Below are 19,308 nucleotides of genomic sequence, written 5' to 3'. Positions count from 1 at the left end.
GGCCCTCACACTGGCCGGCAACTCCACACCAGCCCTCTCACACAGACACCATCGCAGTGTCGTCAGTCTGCGGAAGAAAAGATTCGGCCCTCCACACAACAAACGCACACCAAGCGAGCAATCACCCAAAGTGCCGCACGCAGAAGCGATCCCTCACCCATCCATGACGCGGCGCCTCACTCCACGCGGTCACACGGAGTGCGGCATTTCCTCAGAACTTATCCTTCGTCCATTCCTTGAAAATGCTTCTGTTAACAATGGGCATAAAAAAAAAAAAAAAAAAAAAAAAAAAGAAAATGGAAAATGCATTGGCACCGAAACACCGCCAGACGCAATATTTCTTTCATAACAAAGCGATTATACGATTGTTCCTAATATGGGCACAGGTATACGAATTTATAAAAATTACCTTTTTTTCACAATAAACAGAAATTTCCCTCTTCTTTATTATTCTTAAAATGATATGATCGATAGCGTTGCTCGTTTTTGACAACTTTATGCAATAATGCCGCTCGGTACTGTCAAACCCGAGCCGTATGCACCCACACACACAATCAACATACCATATAAAAACCACCCAATGTTTTTCACCAGAAACCAAGCAACCCCACTCCCTCCCTAATTTCTTCGGTCACTGTTATGCTCGATAGCGTTGAGCATTATTAACACTTGTGTGCGGTGCTGCCGCCTGGTGCTGGTGCACCCGCAATGTATACACACACACAACTATCCAAAAATATATAAATCTCACAATATTTTCTACCAGAAATAAAGGTTGCCCCTTTCCCAATTCGTTTTCCCCATTTCTTTAGTTATCACTGACTTCAGGTAGCCTGTTTTGCCATAACATTTCGGCTGTTACTGTCACTTGATACTGGTGTACCTTTTCCTCCCAGAACGCCGCTATTTCACGATTCTCAGCTTCTGTTAAATTCGCCGAATCATTACATCTCTGCCAGTCACTTATCGGCGTGCTGTCTGCGTGCTGCACATAAATAATCTCCCACGACAATTCGCGGGCAAATTCCTCCCAACCGTTAAAATAACTCGCCACACGCTCCTTAAACAGCCTCAAATTGCTGGTTTGGGTGTGGTGTGCATTTGCCGTAGTCGTCCGCAGCCCAACCAGCGCTTTCCACGGTGACTCCATGAAGAAAAGGGCATCCACCAGCGGAAAGTTTCCGACAACCGGTAGGTACAACACCCCGCACTCCAAATCCATCCTGTCAGGGTTGCCACGCAGTTTTTTTAATGTTTCACTGCGGGTGGGGTGACCTCGAGGTTTGTTGCTCAATACCGAAAACTGCGACGTTATTCGTCCTTCTGGCTGTAGCTCAGTGAGTTTTCTTTGTATTATATCCACGGCATGCGGATTCATAAACGCGGCCGTGCCTGCATACTCAAAGACAACCCACAGAAAGCAACCGAATTTACGCAGCAACAGATTGAAAACATCGACCGGCGGCGTCATATGTGTTAGATGATAAGTTATCGTAGCCATGGCCGAACGGGAGACCGGTGCGTTGCAACCTACTTCGATTCCTGGCGCTTCTCGCACTCGGACAACTTTCACGATTGTGTGAGAAACATACTCAGCAATCCAAATTTTACTCCTTCCCACACCCATGTAATCCGTAGAATTAGAAGGTTCAATAAGTTTTACAGCTTTTTCAATCGCGGACAATTGAATTTTATATTCTAACTGATTGAAGATACAACGTGGGATCGGACCCACTTCATCCATGCGCTCCTCCACCGTTTCCCAGTATTTCGCCTGTTCCCTCACTTGTTCCCCCGTGGGCTGCATGTGCTTCCTCCAAAAGCACATTGCCTTCACATCAATCCTGTCAGGACAATTAATTATGAGTGGCACCGCTGTCTTATGCCTCCTCCATCCCTCAAAGTTATTCTCTTTTGGTGTTGTCAGTACAATCATGCCCCATTCGGAAGGAACAAAAAAAACGACGGATTACGACCCTTCACTAACACATCGTAAATGACATACCCTCTCATCCCACGGGGAGATTCAAGATCAAAAAAATACTCCATAGCGGAGAGATTTATGTATCTTGTCACCGTCTTGGCGGTCTTGTCAAACAGGAATGCTTTTTCCGCAATAACATATATAACCACTTGGAGTTGCTCGACATCGTAGTGCAGCAGCTGGTAGAGGAGGTACGAGCCGGCAGCCATCGACCTCCCGATCCCGGGCGTCCCAACCAACAGACGCCTCTTGGGCTTAAAGTCGGCCCCACCGTGAGGGCTGAACCACTCGGTGAGATCGCCGCTGACAATCTGCCACGCTCGATCCACCTCACAGTTCACATAGCAGTCAACAATGAGTTTATTCTCCCTCCACGAGTACGGCCATCCCATGTCCGAGGTGAGCACCATCAGCCTGGGACGCGCCGCACCGGACTGCTGCACACTGTCATCCTTTTAGAGGGTGTCACCAACTTTCTTGTACGTCCATGACTGTTTCGGTTTCCCCTTCTCCACCTTCATTCCCATTTCTGTTTGCTCTTCCTCACAATCGGGTATTTCCACGACATGGCTCCACCTCGCATTGCACACAGACTGGTACAATCCCTTCAGCACCGTTGATTTAACCACCTTCGTTGATGTCCGCGCCTGAAAAAGGGCTGCGTTTAGTTTTCCCCTTGCAATAAGAGTGACCGTATCCTTTCCTTCATAGTCCCTCCATTGCTCGAGCGAGAACACACCCTCGTGGTGAAGTTTGTACACCCGGTACTCTGTTAAATTAAAAATAATTCTAAGAAGCCGCTGGTCTTGTACGTAAGCATCCGGCTCCTGAACAAACACCTGCATCGTCACGTTGTGGTCTTCACCAACGGCCGTCCTGCCGCCAACATAATTCCGAAGGAATTCATTCAGCTTCATGTCGGTGCTGTTATTGCTTCCCTCCAGCAGGATTTCCTCAACGCTGCTGCTCATGGTCCACTGCGGTCGCCTCGTTCCCTCCACTCCTCTGCGAGTTGCAGCGTCGGAACCATCACCGGAGATGCCGCTTCGAGGCGCCATCGCAAAACCCGTGCGGTGAAGCATCCCACTCGCACCGCCCAACGGCGTCCAGCTGGTGCCGCTGGCTCCAAAGGACACTCGCGGCTGTTTCGTCCCGCAGTCCCAATGGCGTTGGGCGTGGCACTCGCACGGCGGGGTGGTCGGTGCGCCATGCAGCCGCACTGCAACGCCTGTCGGTGAAACAGTCAAGGCCCACCGCCCCCGCAGCAACACAACGTCCAATCGGCAAAAACAACGCCACATTATCGCCCTTTTCTGTATTATTCACGTTGTCGGTCTGTTTGCCCCATCACCGACACAAAAAATAAGTGCACACCTTCACAGAGGGAAAAGTAAAAAGTAGGCACATTCCTACCGTCCCGCCGCGGGTCAACACTCTCCTCCACCCACTGCCATTGCCGCACAGAAGACCGCACTCATATCGCAGAGGAAGCACCACAATGTGCACCACACCACCGTGCACTGAACAATGGGCGAGGAGGAGCCAGGCATCGCCCCGCTCCATTTTCCCACCACTCAAGCGTTGCGTGCCCGCACAAAGTAGCAAACAGAATCAGAGTGCGCACAAAACCAATCAACACCCTCACTCGCTGAAGCACATTATTCGCATGGAGTGACAACATCTAAGGACACACCAGCAGTAGCTGGCTGCATGGAATTCCCCTGCCAACCCTGCGAAGAGACACAACAACTCTGCGGAGTAAAGTGACAGCCCCTCGGTGCTGCCCGCAGTCCACATGGCAGGAAGAATTCCCACGCACGCATAGTTCCGGATTCCTCGCTGTTTGAGTGCACATAAACAGAAGTAAGAAAAATACCTGCGCGCAAGACGACGTTTAAATAAGTCAATTCTTCAGCCCGTTTTGTTTGATGGCGTCGGCGAGCAATCCCACACAATCCAATCAAATTGACACGCCGGACAGAATGGCGTCAGTTGATAAACAAATAATTGCGCCAATGCAAAAAGCAGCAGGAATTTTGTTTTTACTCCTGAATTCGGGGGCGACGGTGGCATGAGAGTGTGTATGTGCGCAAAGACTTTCGTGGGACGGTGGCCCTCAATCCCGCCGTGCCCTGACACAAAAGGGCAGAAAAAAAAATAGGAGCACACTCTCCAGAAAAGGAGTGACGGTTGGGCAGTCAACCCCCGTTCCTTCTCACGTGACATCCGCATACGTGCACTCCACCCCAAATACGTACGTCCCTGGACGCCGCATACATGAAGTGTGGTTTCTTCACCCGCAATGTGTTTTTCCTCCCGCAAACAACCAAAAAAATAATAATAATAATGGCCGTGGCGCAGCTCCACTCAGGGGAAGCAATCGGAGCAGACACGGGCGGGAACCAAAGATCATACCAAAAATATGTTTAAAAAAGGGCGCAATAACTCCTCCAAGCCACGAAATCGTGCAATGTTGATCCCCCTCCTTCTACATTGAAGCCACCACAACAGAACAAATGCAACAGACACATGTGCCGCACAATATCCTTCGCTGTCCCGCGTTCCATCTTACCTCCCATGCGTGCCACGGCGGTGGTGCCGGCGTTACATCTGAGATGACTCCAAAATATCAGGCGCCACGCTGTGGAGAGTGGATGCTTGCCGAACGTGACCGCGTCAGCACCTAACAGGAAATGGCGTCAGGCACAAAAAAACATCCGCGACTCAAACTGCCCGTGTGTGGCCGTCCTAAAGCAAACACTGAGACACATTTAAAACAACGTAAAAAGAAAGAAAAGGAACCACCAGAGTGATCCAAAAGAATACACCAGTATATAAATCCACAAACACATACATGACTCCGCATACTTCTTCGTTCCTTCTCTCGTTGCTCTTTCTACACAACACCAGAAGCATAAAGAGCGGCAGGCATGCCCTCCCACACAGTCATCGTGGAACAGGAGGGAGAGTCAGTGCAGGCGCCCGCACAAAAAATAGAAACAAACCAACAAAAACCAACAATCAATGACGCTTTCGGGGCGGAATCCGATGGGTGGCTGCGCAGCCGTGGCCCCCACGCCCTCCCACATGTCAGCCAGCGACGCACACTCACAACTTCCAGGAGGTGACGCTTCGCAGAAGGGCTTCATCGATTGTTTTCCCTAACGCTTTCCTGAATGCATCCTATGATCCGCACAAAACCCACCGTCGTCGGGCGCGTCCTCAGTGATGAGTAAAAATCTAAATAGAAACCCTAGTCCCCATATTCGGTGTTGCAGCGAAAAGCGCAAAACACATACGCACACGCACCCGTTACGCATCCGCCCCCGGGCTGGCGTGATAGCTCGATAATCCGTTGTCTTCGATAATCGATAAAATAAAAAAACGACTCAATCAACCAAGCATCCAATAATAATAATAAAGAAGTAAACACATTGCCAAAAGCGTCCACTCTATGCCGCAACCATGAGGAGCCTCGTACATTCTCGCCACGTGGAGGTATTGCTTGGGCAGACACTTTCCAACTCGAGGTAAAACTGCGCCAACTTTTTCGTCAAGCAGCACAAATTCATTACTTCTCCGGCGTAGCACAACCAATTTTGCCTCTCGCACTGGGTGCACACTCGAGCAGGCTCTGTGCGTCTGAGCGGGTGTCACCGGCCATGGGCTGCAGCGGTGCGGGTGGTCGGTACGACGACGCAACGGTGGTGACTGAGGCGTACGACGATGACGTCATTTCGTGGGGCTTCTGCGTCTCTTCGTCGCTCTCCTCGTCATCGCGCAGCAGCGCTTCCAGCCCGCCACGCCGCGGCTCGCGCAGCTCCTGCCAGTGGCGGTCCTCCGCGTACCACACAACGGTACTGTACACAGTGACCGCAAGCACCACGGTGGTCAGCAGCAGCACGATCGCCGCGTACGCCCTCGCACCGCCCTCGCTCGGCGCAAGATGGTTGGCCGCGCTGACCACGCACAGCGCCGCAAGCAGCACAGCAGCCATGCAGAAGTACTGGACGTGGCAGCCTCCCACGGGCGGGTGCAAAGCAGCAATCAGGCACACCACGCACAGCACCGACAGCTGGAACACGCACCAGTACACGTGGCTGCCCCTCATGCTCGTCAGCATGCTGCCGTACATCCGCTGCTGCGCCGCGGGGTGCCAATACCCGACGGGGTAAAGCAGGCGCTCGTGCAGCGGCTTTCTCGAAAACTGCCAGTACCTCGTAAAGCTCGCGCCCGTGTGGCGGGCAATGAAGTAGCACACGCCAGCAGGAAACGCCGCACCGTACAGCACGCCAACAACTCCAACCACGCGGTGCTGCACGCGGGCGCCGGGCATCGCCAGTGCAAGCACCGAGCCAAAGAATATGCCGAGGTGCATCGCGTGCGCCACGACGTACGTCAGGCTCGGGAAGCGCATCGCAGCCCACGCACTCGCCGCGTCCACGCCGCGCCACCGCTGGAAGGCCGCCGTCACACCGCAGTGCACGCACCCGAACACAGCGGCAAGCAGCGCGTTGGCCACCACCATCCACAGCGGGTCAAGGGCAGCAAACACCGACAGGAAGTACGGCAGCGCAACGGTGCTCGCACGCTCCTGCGCCGAGGCGCATGGCATCCTCGCCAACACGCCGAGCGCCTGCATCTCCAGGACGGAGCCCAGCCCGCCGGTCACCACCACGGCAACAGCCGTCGCACCCGCAACAACGCCGGTGATCGCCGAGAGGGCGCTGGAGGCGGCGGGCAGCGTGTCCGACCTGATCGTGAAGGAACCAAGCAGCACACCCTTGCAGCCGCCGGACACCGCCACAGCGTCGCAGCGAATGACTATCGTCTCGTCGGCAGCAATGAAGTAACCGCGGTGCACGGGCACAGCCAGCTCCAGAACAGTGGACGGATTCGTCGCGTTGCGCACCCACTTCGCGTTGCTCAGCATCGCTCCCCACGGACCGCCAAACCCGCTCGGCTGCGCCGTCGACACCGACACGAAGCTCAGATGCGTACCGAGCCGCGGGTCACGTGCCCAACGAAACGGCGGCGGCAGCGACACCATCAGCCGCGTCGGGACGGCGCTCCCACTGCCACGGATGTCGCTCTGCGTCAGGCCTCCTCCAGCCGCCGTCGTCGTCACAGCAAGCGTCGGGCACGCCACCTCGCTCCACCACGGCGTGCTGCTCACCGACGTCGTCGGGGTCCGCGTGGGCGACAGCGCCACCGTCCCCGTCACCTGCAGGGTCTCCGTCGGCCCGTACCACGTCGGACTGTAGTGCGTTGCGCTTAGACTCGGCGTCCATGTTGGCGTCGGGCTGCGCGTCTCCGTCAGCGTCGCCGTGTGGCTCAGCGGCGGCATGGCGGGCGTGCGGTTGCACCCGTCCACGTGCGGCAGGTACACCGGCAGGCAGTCGCGCCCGTACCCGCCATCAGCACAGCGGCAGCCGCACGACCCCGACATCGTCCTCGTCGCAGCACCAAAGCAACTCACGTCGGCATCGCACACGCCACACGCCACGGGGCGGAATTCCCCGATGATGCCGGCGGACCTGTAGTTCATCGGCTGCAGCGCCTGCCCGTTCAGCGTCAGGCACCCAACGACGAACCTTCGGCCGGTGCCCCCGAGCGCAACGGTGCCGTCCATCACGACGGGCCCGCTGCCAGCGTTCCCATAGAGCGTCAGCGTGCTCTGCACGAGATCCGCACGGCGCGGGTACGACGGCACCGACAGGAGCCTGCCACTGATGCTGTTGCCGCGCACCGACAGCCACGACCCAGACGCAAGCGACGCCGACCCCCGCAGCACCAGCAGCGCGCCATCGGTCAGCGCACCGGCGTTGTCGTTAACTACGACGGCGGACGCGTTGGCCGCCACCCCGCTGCCAAACACCAGCCCATGCGCGGCGTACACCTGGCTCCCCGACACGCGCAGCACGGCGCCTCCCGACGCAACCACGCGCACACTCGCGTAAAACGCATATTCGCCACCGAGCACAGCCGCGTCCACCGCGACACCGCCACCAACAAGCTCCAGCACAGCGCCGTCCACCACCACCGTCCGCCCACCAGTCATCACCGTCACGAGGGCAACGCCGGACACAACCAGCACGGACCGCACGAGCCGCAGACCCGACAGCACAAGCACCGGTGCGTACGGCGAGGACTGCGAGCCGGGAAGATACACAAGCGGCGTCGGCCTCGTGGCAACCAGCAGGGAGTCCGTCACCGTCAGCACAGACCCCGCGGGGAACGTACCGGTCAGCACAAGCGCACCGTTCAGCGCCTCCACATCGCACACCGACAGCTCCACCGGCCCGCTCTCGTCGCTCCCCGCCGCACCCGCACCGCGCAACGCTCCACCGCCCATCACGTACAGCACAGCGCCGTTCAGCAGCGACACGTTCTGCACAACGATCCGCACGCCGTCCCGCGCCATCCACGGCACGTAGAGCACCGGACTCACGCCGTCCAGCACAACGTGGCGCAGCGTCACCTCGCTCACGCCGGCAGGCACAACGAACACCGACTGCACCATCACGCCCTCGCGGACAAACACACTCGACGCAGTGCCCACAGCGGGCGGCAGCGCGGGAGCGCCCACAGGCACACACGCCTCGCCGTACCCGCTGCTGCCGCACTCGCACACGCACACACCGTTCCTCATGCTCGCATTCGCCGTCCCGGGCGCGTAGCAGTAAATATCCCTGTCGCAGGCGTCGCACCCAACAACGTCGATGCTCCCAGCGTCGCCAAAACCAGCCGCTGCGTACTCCTCCGCCATCGACAGGACACGCCCACCCGCGTAGTTGCACGCCACCCTCAAATGCGCCCCAGCCGAGAGCGACAGACTCGCCGACAGCATCCGCGGCAGCAGCGCTCGGTTGCGCACAAAGCTCAGCGTGCTCCCAGCAGCGGTCACGGCGCCAGCGGCGTAGAGCATCTCCCTCGAGCCGCCGTCGTGCACGTTGCTCTTCGCCAGCAGCATCGACCCGTCGGCCAGGCTCACCGTCGAATAAAACGCCACCGCGTAGTCCTCCATCGACAAAAAGTCGCTCCGCACAAACGCCACAGCGGAGCCCGACACGCTCACAGCCCCACGCACAGACACCGCGTGCTTGCACAGCAGGAAGTCGCTGTCAACAAACGCCACCACGGAGACACCGCTGGCCGCAACACCGCCCTCCACCGACACGCACAGCCCCAGCGCCGTCTGCACCGACAGCCCGTCCACGTACAGCGCACCGCGCGACGACAGCGCCACGCCGCCAACAACCAACACACCAACAGCGTCGTCGAACACAGCTGCCACATGCGTGCGCGCGATGGTCAGCACGCTCCCAGTCAGATTCACCGTGTGCACCACGAGGCACGCGGAGGCGTCGCCAAGGTCGTAGGCGCCGCGGTACGCAACATGCTTCTCTGCGATCAGCACCGAGCCCACCACAGTGACGCGCGAGCCCGGCGGAAATCGGTACGCCACCAGCACGCCGCCGCCAGAGCGCGACTCAAGCCCGCTGATCAACACATCGGCACGCTGGCCAGCAGGCGGGTCGGACCGCCACCCAACAACGTACAGGCTCGCTCCGTCCGCAAACGTGCAGTTCACCAGCGTCACGTTGCGCACGCTCCCTGACATCGACCCCACGTCCACCACGACGTCCGCCGCAAAGGTCACACCAACGTAGCACGCCACCGACGTCCCGAAACTGACGTTCACCTCCACATCCACACGCACATCGCGCACGCAGAAGTCGGCGCCGTCAGTGCTTGAGGGCTCGGGGACAGCGACGGGCAGGCACGCATCGCCATGGCCGCCCTCCGCGCACGTGCAGGCACAGCCATCACTCGAGGCCGTCGTCGTGTACGCGGGAAAGCACCACGCCGCAAGGGTGCATGGGTCCTCGCAGGTCAGAACAGTGGCATTGTACACGGACGGGATGCTGTATTTCACTCTCTCCTCGCCGTTCACAGTGTTGCACGCAGCCACAATCGCTCCGTTTGTGAGATCGCGGGGCCTTTTGAATATCAGTAGCGCTTTCGGCGTGCCTGTGCTGGACATGAATTGGTTGCCGGACACAGTCAACGTGGAGTCGCGGAGATTCACCGTGGGGCTAAAAACAGCAAAGGCATTGGATGGGGACACGCGGCAGAGGTTGCCGCTCAACTGCAGCCAAGAGTTGTAGTAGATGTTGGGGGAGTAGCTTGGATAAAGGACAACCGAGCTTCCCTGCATGTCGTTGCCCTGAAACACAACCGCGGACTGGGACTCCACACGTGAGGCCCCAAAAAATAAAATGAAGTACCGCACCGGCCTCGTCACAACGTTGCCTCGGATCACCACGGCAGAGTTGTTCAGTACACTCAGCGACAAAAAATTTCCAGACCCTGCAAGATATATCGGCGTACCTTCACCGCCAGCCATATGAAACGTGTTGCCCAACACCGCAAACACGGAGCGCCACCACACCCTCAGCGCAGATCTGACAACGTGAATGGCGCTTGACGATGCCGCCACGCTCTGAAACACATTGCCACTGAGCACCACCGCGGAGTCATTTCTGATCGCCAGCCCATTCATCGCAACACACGACGGCCTCCCAACGTCCAATCCCGGCCAATGAATCAGCCTCGTGACCGTGAAGCGGTTCCCGCTGATCGTGATGTTCGTGCGCGGTGGAAACACACCCACCGGGCTGAGCAGCGCGTCACGGAAAGTGTTGCCGATGACGACAATGTTCAGCACCCCCACAGCGGCGTACGCGTTGCCCAACAGCAACAGCACGGCGCCGTCCCTCCACGTGCATCCATCAAAAATGACGTTCGCCACGTCGCCCGCCATCGCCCCAACCAGCACCGTCAGTCTCATGCCGCCCCCGCTGAACGTAACGTTGCGGTAGCACAGCCACGACAGCCCGCTGCCCACCGCCTGCGCAATCTCGGGGTACACCATGTCGCTGATGCACTCACCAACTGGCGGCGGTGGCGGTGTGGGTGGCACTGGCGGCGGTGACGGCGTGGGTAGTGGCGGCGATGGCAGTGGTGGCGGTGGCGGCCCAGCAGGCACAGGCGCCGGGACACACACATCGCCGTGCCCTCCAGCAGCGCACTGGCACTTGCAGTCAATGACCGCCGTCGTCAGCGGAGCAAAGCAGTCGCCGTCCTTCGTGCACTCCCCGCACACTGCAACCGTCGTCACGTTGGTGATGCTGTTCAGTTCCAGCTCTGCCGCCGTCGTCACCACACGTCCCGCGACCGTCAGGCACCCAGCAACGAACCGGTAGCCGGCGGCAGCACGCGATAGCAGAGGCCTCGACAACCCCGTCGAGCCCATCTTGCAGCCCGTCAGCGTCACCACACTGCCGTCAATGCTCACAAAAGCGGAGTCACTGTCGTAGAACATCGCACCCGAACCCACGTCGTTGTCGCGCCAATCCAGCCAGCTTGATTCCTGGACGGTCCACGAGTTAGATGCATAGATGGCGTTGGACACAGGACCGCTGTTTCCCACCATGCGCAACACGCCGTGATCTGACACGCTGAATTTTTGCTTCTGATACAAGAAGCTTGTCCCGGAGTCCATTGTATTGTTGAGCAGCGCAAAAACAGAGTGATCACTGACACCGATAATGTGCACGCAGAACAGGTGTGTGTACCCACCGAAGCTGCAATACCGCGTGTACAGCGAGCTGCCACCCACCAGCGTCAGTGTCCCGGTCGAGTACAAACCAAACAAGCCGTGCCTCGGTGCATTCGCCTTGACGCTGCTGACCAACAGCGAGGACGCACTCAACACTACGTTCTTCAGCATCACAACGCTCCACATGTTTTTCACAGATTCCGGCAACCGGACCTCGAAGGACTGCACCGCGTCAACGTCCGTGACGGCAATGTCGCAGTGCTGCGGGAGGGCGAATGCAAACACAACAACGGAGGACCGCATCACCGTCTGGCTCACGCGGATCAGGACGCCGGCTGACTCGGACGCCTCAGTACCCCCAACAAACTGCAGCACAGCCCCGTAAAGGAATGTGCACCCAGTGAGCGTGATGTTGATGGGGAGATGCAGCGGCATCCGATTGAGAGAGAACGTCAGCACAGCGCCCACGCCGCTGAATGTCACACCCGCGTAGCAGTGGTGCGTCTTCCACATTTTCAGCGTGAGGTTCGTCAGCGTCTGGTTCACCACGCAGCTCGTGTCGCCGTCAACGGCTCTCTCCGGCAAGGGGAGCACAACCGTGTCGGGCACCTCAAAGGGAAGACACGACGCGCCATGCCATCCGTCCTTGCAGCTGCACGAGCACGAGCCACGGTCCACCGACTCCGTCCCGGGCATGTAGCACGCCGCGTCGTCGTTGCATGTGCCACACCCGAACACATCCACGCCCTCCGAAAACACACCGTCGTACGAAACCTCCTCATCGCCCTGCAGGTTGCACCCCACCACAAACCGCGCGGGTGACGCGACAACCGTGCTCCATGGAACAATTTTCGCAAAGGCTTTACTCGAGTCCGCCTGACGGTTGTGTGCAAGTACCACGGTAGTGCCGCTGTCCGACAGCTTAATTTTGTACAAGGAATTAGGCATACCTATTAATGAGGCTGCGCTCACGCCGTTGCCCTCCACACGCCACTGCGCACCGCCCTGGAGTGTCAAAGAGCCGTCCCAATGCACCAGTGCGGGATCAAAAAACAGTGCGAAACCAATAAAGATGCAGTCTGCCACTCGCAGCAACCCCGCGGAGCTCACAGTGGTATCCCCATAAAAATAAATGCCACTGCCTGCGCTCATCGTGTTGTTCTCCACGCCAAAGTAGCCACCATTCTTCACAACAGCAAATTCAAACAAAAAAGCAGATTCCAAATGAACGTCCTCCTCCGCCCCCCTCAGCGTGTTTCCCCTTATAATGATCCCGCCATCATCAACAAAAACAAAGGAGAAATAGACTGCGTAAATTTCCCCTTCAATGAGGTTGTCAAGTAACAGTAGCGTCGAGTTCGCACCGAGAGAAAACAGCAGGCATTGAATGGCGCGGCGCGACGTCATCACAAGCGTACTACCCGCCACCAGTATCCGGGAGCTCGTGCCAAAATCACCTCTAAACTCCAAATCACCAGAATCCAGCATCGAGGAGACAACGTTCACGTGCACTCTCACACCACTCCCCCTGATCAACAGGCCCACAAGGACGCACTGCAGCAGCGTGATGTTGAGTGTCTGTTGTGGCGCGTCAAAATACGACAGGTCCAGCACGATCGGAGTGGTGAGGGTCACGTTGACAAAGCACAGACCACGCACACCGGGATCAGGATAGTCCACGGAGCTGATGCTGCCACCGTGCACACAGCGGACCTCCGTGTCCTTCGCATCGGGGAGCGGGAGCGGCCCAAGGCCGTCCGGAACCGCTGCTGGCAGACACGTGTCACCGTAGCCGCCAGCAGCGCACTCACACTCACAGTCGCGGATGCTGCTCGTCCTCGCAGCGAAGCACACGGCGTCCACGGTGCACGCGCCACAGCCCAGCACCGTCACGGGCACTCCAATATTGAGCTCTTCTTGGTAATCCGTCACAGGAAAGCCCATTGCCTCGTTGCACACGCCGTAGATGATCGGGCGCAGTTCGGATGTTAGTGACCAGTTGCTTGTCATGTGTGCAATAGTTGACGAGTAAAAGCCGTGAGTGAACTTGTTGTAAAGTATCGACCACACACTCTGATCACAAAAAGCAACGCCGTAGTGGTTGGTCACATACACAACGTAGGCGGCGCGGAACTCGTTGTCGCGGTGCACCAGCCAGCTGCCGTCAGTCACAGTCAGCGTGTTTGCCATGAGCATGGCGAAGCCGAGACGGAAAGTGCTGGACACAATCTGCAGCACGCTACCACCATCCAAAACAACGTCCCTGAACACACACGCGCCTTCGTACATGTTAATGCTCGACGCAATCCAAGAGCTGTTCTGTATGGAGAACACGGAGCCGCCGCTGACACGCAGGTACGACGCAAAAGCGTACATCACGTGCGTCCGCGACAGGACAGCACAGTTGCCCATGTAAAAGACACTGGACAGGTTCACGGCGAGGCCGCGCTCCACGAGGATCGCAGCGCACGAGCCCCCGCCACACACCAGCGTCGACCGCGTCATGACAAACCGCGTCGACAGCAGCCGGACGCCATCCAGGACAAGCGCGGGGCCGTACCGGGATCCCGCGAAGCCAGGGGTCGTCGGCACGTACTGCGACCCGCCAACCGTCGCGCGCAGCGTTGAGTTCGCCAGCAGCACACTCGAGTGCAGCGGCATCGCGCCATGCAGCACGATCGTGCCCTCCAGCGACGTCACGTTCGTCATGTTGACGAGGGCGTGGGGCATCAGGCGCGCCGTGCTCTCGCTGAGGCCGCCAATCCGCAGCTGTGCGCCACCCGCAAGCACGCAGTGGCGCAGCGTCACGTTCAGCGCGTCAGCGAACGCGTCCATCGAGCGCAGGTCCACCGCCACAGTGATCGGCCCGCTGAACACCACCGAGTCGAAGCACGCAGTCGCCCGCCCACCGCCAGCCGTCACCGACTCCGTCAGCGTCACGCCGCTCACGCAGCCCTCCGCACCGCCACCACCACTGCCGGCCCTCGTAGGCGGCACGTCGAACGGCAGGCACGCCTCGCCCACACCGCCGGCACCGCAGCCGCACACGCAGTCAGAGAACGACGCCGTCAGCGCATCGAAGCACGCCAGCGCAGCCGCACAGCCGTCGCACGGCACCACGCTCACGGAGGGCAGGCCGGCCATGCGGTAGTCGCCGCTGCTCCGCAGCACCCGGCCGCCGGCACGGTTGCACTGCACCGACACGACGCCGCTCGTGATCGTCGGCCCGGAGACAAGCGTCGCGCCGGTGGCAACGCAGCGCGCAATCGACACGGCGCCACCGCTCAGCGTCACCCCCGACAGCGACGCCACCGAAGACGTCTCGCCCACCGCCCACACGTCGCGCAGCTCCAGCCACCCGCTGACACCGACCGTCCCACCGTCGCAGCGCACCAGCGACGACGCGACAGACCCCTCGACGCACACGAAGCGCAGCACCGAGTCGGACACCGCGAGGCGCTCGCCAAGCACAAGGCCGCCGCCGCTGCTCACAACCGACACGTTCGTCACGGAGAACACCGAGTGGCTCCGCAGGCTGAGACGCGACGAGGACGCCACATGCATCGCGGACGCGGTCGGACCGCCCGACGCCTCCAGCGACACGCCGTCAAGCACCACCGCGCTCGACAGCAGGTCCACGCCGCCGCCAACGTACACCGCCGACCCGCCCGCCTGCAACGACCTCAGCACAGTGTTGCTCACACGCAGCTGCGTCTGCAACAGCGACGTCGCGTGCAGCACAAGCGGCGACGCCACAGCGTTCGTCAGCCCGCTCAGCTGGGAGTAGCGCATCGGTCCCGCCGTCACAATCGTCGAGTCACAGACCGTCACGTTCGTGTGTGCCGGCAGGTTGTGCACAAACACAAGCGAGCAGTAGCTCCCGGAGAGCCCGCTCACGCTCACCTCCAGGCTCCGGTCACTCGCCGGCTCGCCGCTGTAGCCCCGCACGTAGATCTGCACACCGCCGTCGCACACGCAGTTCCTCAATTCGATGCGCAGCGCGCCGGGAAGCATCGCCGCCACGTCGAACACCACAGCCACGCCGTTCGTGATGGACACGCCGTCCATCAGCACCGTGTCCACGGCGCGGCCCACCGTGATGGCTCTGTCCACCGTGCCGCCCCGCAGTCGCAACACCACCGCATGCACCGCAGGCATCCACGCCGCAGCAGCAGCCAGCGCCAACAAAAAGAGCAGCGCCACACGCACAGCCGCAATGGCCATGCGCAACACAGGGTGCCGGCTGCGCGGACACGCGCCCACCGCACACCACATCCACAAACCAATCAGATACCAATAGAGCTGTCGTGGCGTGTCGCACTCGCCCCGTCGACCGTAACTCCTGTCTGGTGAATCTCTTCCTACAGATTGAAAATCCAGAGACACAATTCCGATAAATCGTTATCCCACTACTACTAATCCTAATACCGCAAGTAACTCCTAACACCTTGAAACGATAGTTGTGCTGGTCAAGCCAAAATATCTCTAACTGCACAGTCAGAAAAGGAATAAAAGGCAGCAACAAAAGTAACCAAGCACAGTGGTACGCGGAGGCATCCGGTCACAGACAGTCCCCACCAAAGCACAACCACCGACAAAGAAAAGCGCAGACACAACCACGCCGTTAACACCATCGCCCTCCCACCGCCAAAGCAGCCCCACACAACCATTCAGAGTGGCGCCATCCCAGCAAAAAAGGCAAATGGCTATTGGCACCGCTCTTGCAGGCAAATGGTTCTACCACAGAGCAGTCCCGATGCCGCGAAAGACAAACAAGGGCCGAGACACACCCACGTGGCAGCGTTACAACCGGCGACCATCAAGCGCGTCAAAGAAATAAATGGTGACACGGGAGAGGAGTGGAGGATTTGCCGTTCGGCTGCAGTCAAGACGTCGTTCTTCCTCGCGTGAGTCGGCATTGCACAGCAAGCAGCGGCATCATAAGCGCACACGAAGCACACGAGAAGGAAGAAAGAATAAGCACGGTGGCGGCACCCAGATACAGGGGACAAGGGTCCACGTCGATTGTACGGTCTGTTGGCTCATAGACGTCCGGTTTACAATCACGCCGCTGCCCTGCAGTTCGTCAGTCTGCGGTGGTCTGAAAGGATGGAGGGAAGGGAGAGAGAGAAGGTGCAGCCCTCATCGATCTCGGTTGGGTGTGAAAACGGTGAGGTCATCTCATCAGATCACCTGTAGCAAAGAAGTTCGATGTAATCACTGGGCACGGACATCCAAAAGCTGACGCTGAAAAAAACAAAGGTTTTGGCTTCTTTGAGGCGTTTCCCACGCAAAGGTGAGCAGTCACCACCAGGCGCATTCGTACCCCATCAAAAGGCGGTAAACTTCACCGTCTCCATGGCCTGTCCCACGCGACAAACAGCATTGAAGGTCCGACGCGTTCTTTGGGGGCCATGTTATTCCGTCCGCAGCACGTGGCGGTGACACGGAAGAGGAGTGGAGGATTTGCCGTTCGGCTGCAGTCAAGGCGTCGTTCTTCGCTCACGCAAACCATCGCCGACGTGTCGCAGTACGCAACGAGATATATGGCAAAAAGGCTCCCTGCGCCACCCACAGCAGGAAGGTCAGTGCCGCACACACAACGCCCACTAGAAAACAGCGCAGCAGCGGCCGCTCTCCGGCAAGCAGCACAGCGATAAACATCAAGCAGGCATGCACACATACACATGCATGCCGCAAAGCCCTTGGATTGACTGCGTGATCCAGCAGCGACCGCAACAAAGTCCAAAATCGTACTCGTTAGCAACGTCACCCACGTCGCGCTGCAAAAAAAGCCATGCGCACAGCACACACACACGGCAACAACAAAACGAACGAGGCGCGTCCAATACCACGGCGCAGTCCTTCACTTCTCTCCGCCCCGACGGAATATCACTGAGCCTCACAGCAGGTCGTGGTGGATGGCGTTCCACACTCAAGAGTGAGGCACGGCGCACACCATCCGCTCAATTCCGAGTGTGCTCAGCAGGCCGGGGCAGGACGCCCAGTCACCCTCGTGCCATCGATGCCTCTAGCAGAAAAGAAAAAGTTATGAGGACATTTCAACGGCACAACCAGCAGAGGGACAGTCAACGGGAAACGAAGACACCCATTGGAAGTAGGCACGGCACAGAAGAACACGAGCCGCAGTGATTTACCAAAAGAAAAAAAGGTGAGAAACAAAAGGGTGGGAGCCTGGCGGGATTTCACAAAAGTAAAAAAAAAAATTGATGAATATTGTTGGGCAGGACTTTTATTACGTGTGCCATGCAGCAAAAGACGATCGTGTGTTTGTGTATGCATATTCCCTGCACCAGAAGAAAAAAAAAATTGGAGCAAAAAAAAAAAGATCGCACTCCTCCACCAGCCCACACAACATCCCTCATATTCCATGCGGCATCCGGCCTGCTCCGCCACTCCTCGTTTTGTGCAGTCCGCCGGACGCGCAGCAGCGACGCCGGCACCGCGTGTGGGCATCAAAAGAGAAACAAAAGTCAGAAACACGTCGCTCATAACGGATTGTAGCAAACGACCATTGAAAATAAGAAAAAACACAGCGGTGCTGATTATTCCAATAGAGCACCAGCCGCAAAAAGGAAAATAAAACAAAAAATAATAATAATAAAAGTTAGAAAAATCAAAAGAAAAAATGGGCCCCTGACAAAATTCGGTGAGTAATGCTGGGAAGCTGCACATTTGTTGCTCCACGAGAAGTCGCAATTCCACCCTCCCTCACACCTCAGCAGAGAGCCCGCAGTGGCCCACAGCCCCGGAAGCAGCAGCAATAGTAGCACACGAGAGACTCACACCCATGCACGTTGCTGTCAGCCCTTAGACCCATGGACACCAACTCGGTGATATTCTCCAAATCAAAAAGGTCATCGCCCAAGGGCGGCGCTGCGTTGAACTCCGATGGGATCTTGGACTCCGCAGGCGCTGTGCTCGGATGAGTCGGTGCGGTGCCAACGCCGTCCAGCACACTATCGTTGCGTTGAACAGTTGCTGGGTCTGTGCGGGGCTCAGGGATTTTTGTGGCGCCATCCGCGGGCGTCGCGTCGGTGGTGCTGAGTGAATCGGGGCCGCTGTTCGTGCCCACGGCAGTGTGAGCATGCGTGTCCCATTCAGGGCCAGCGTCCTGTTTGTCGCTGGCGAGCGTGTTGGCAGCGGACGGCTGCCCGCGCTCAACGCTGGAGACAATGCAGGCACCACTCCACCGCTGCTGGGTTCCTCCTCTTTCGATTCCCCCGTACCACCTGAGGTGGATGGGCCAATGGCATCAGCAGAAGATGTTTACGTGGAAGCTGCTTGACCATTTTTATTTCCTAATGGTTGCGCTGGTGAGTGTTGACTTTGCGGTGATGATGATGTGGCGTCTTGCTGCTCTTCATTCATGACGACGCCTCGTTGGCGGATTGAAGAAAGGTTTCACTCGCAGGATTGTTTTGAGGCGCACCTTTCGAGACCGGCACCTTCGCCACTGGAGTGCCAACGACGATCTTCTTCATTACCGCCTTGAGCTTGGCATTGCTCAATATGCGGTTGTACAGCAGGACGTTGCTCACCGTCACATGAACGTCGTCCGAGTCCCCCGCACGCTCCCCGCCAATGTAGGAGTGCGATGTGCTGTGGGAACTCAACACTGTTTTTAGCTCTTTTTTTTTTTTTTTTTCTACTATTACCAGCGCGTCTAGCTATACAG

The 19,308-nt window shown here is 58.1% G+C and overlaps 2 protein-coding genes, 1 non-coding gene and 1 pseudogene across 3 annotated transcripts, besides 6 other annotated features; all 4 read right to left on the bottom strand.

Moving 5' to 3' along the window:
* Positions 1 to 17,032: part of a sequence feature (areas not merged during assembly with more than two copies in the genome that could not be assigned to a particular haplotype) that runs on past the window's edge.
* Positions 266 to 297: a microsatellite.
* On the bottom strand, positions 809 to 3,286 carry Tc00.1047053506173.170 (annotated as a pseudogene).
* On the bottom strand, positions 3,896 to 4,216 carry Tc00.1047053506173.150 (uncharacterized protein; the record flags this gene model as incomplete). Its single annotated transcript, XM_815581.1, has 1 exon — positions 3,896 to 4,216. The coding sequence occupies one exon, from the start codon at positions 4,214 to 4,216 to the stop codon at positions 3,896 to 3,898; it is 321 nt and encodes a 106-aa protein (XP_820674.1).
* Positions 5,556 to 15,884, bottom strand: Tc00.1047053506173.140 (dispersed gene family protein 1 (DGF-1), putative; the record flags this gene model as incomplete). The annotated part of the gene is made up of 1 exon (XM_815580.1): positions 5,556 to 15,884. The coding sequence occupies one exon, from the start codon at positions 15,882 to 15,884 to the stop codon at positions 5,556 to 5,558; it is 10,329 nt and encodes a 3,442-aa protein (XP_820673.1).
* Positions 10,945 to 11,025: a microsatellite.
* Tc00.1047053506173.130 lies at positions 16,877 to 16,940 on the bottom strand. The gene has a single exon (XR_008255328.1). It is a non-coding gene; the product is annotated as an H/ACA snoRNA, TC8C3H1 (small nucleolar RNA).
* Positions 17,033 to 19,308: part of a sequence feature (heterozygous, non-Esmeraldo-like haplotype) that runs on past the window's edge.
* Positions 18,200 to 18,258: a sequence feature (T-rich).
* Positions 19,263 to 19,308: part of a mobile genetic element that runs on past the window's edge.

Source organism: Trypanosoma cruzi, assembly GCF_000209065.1.
Source record: "Trypanosoma cruzi strain CL Brener chromosome Unknown tcruzi_1047053506173, whole genome shotgun sequence".
Lineage (NCBI taxonomy): Eukaryota > Euglenozoa > Kinetoplastea > Trypanosomatida > Trypanosomatidae > Trypanosoma > Trypanosoma cruzi.
The sequence above is the reverse complement of the archived record's forward strand: the minus strand, read 5'-3'. Positions and strand labels throughout refer to the sequence as shown.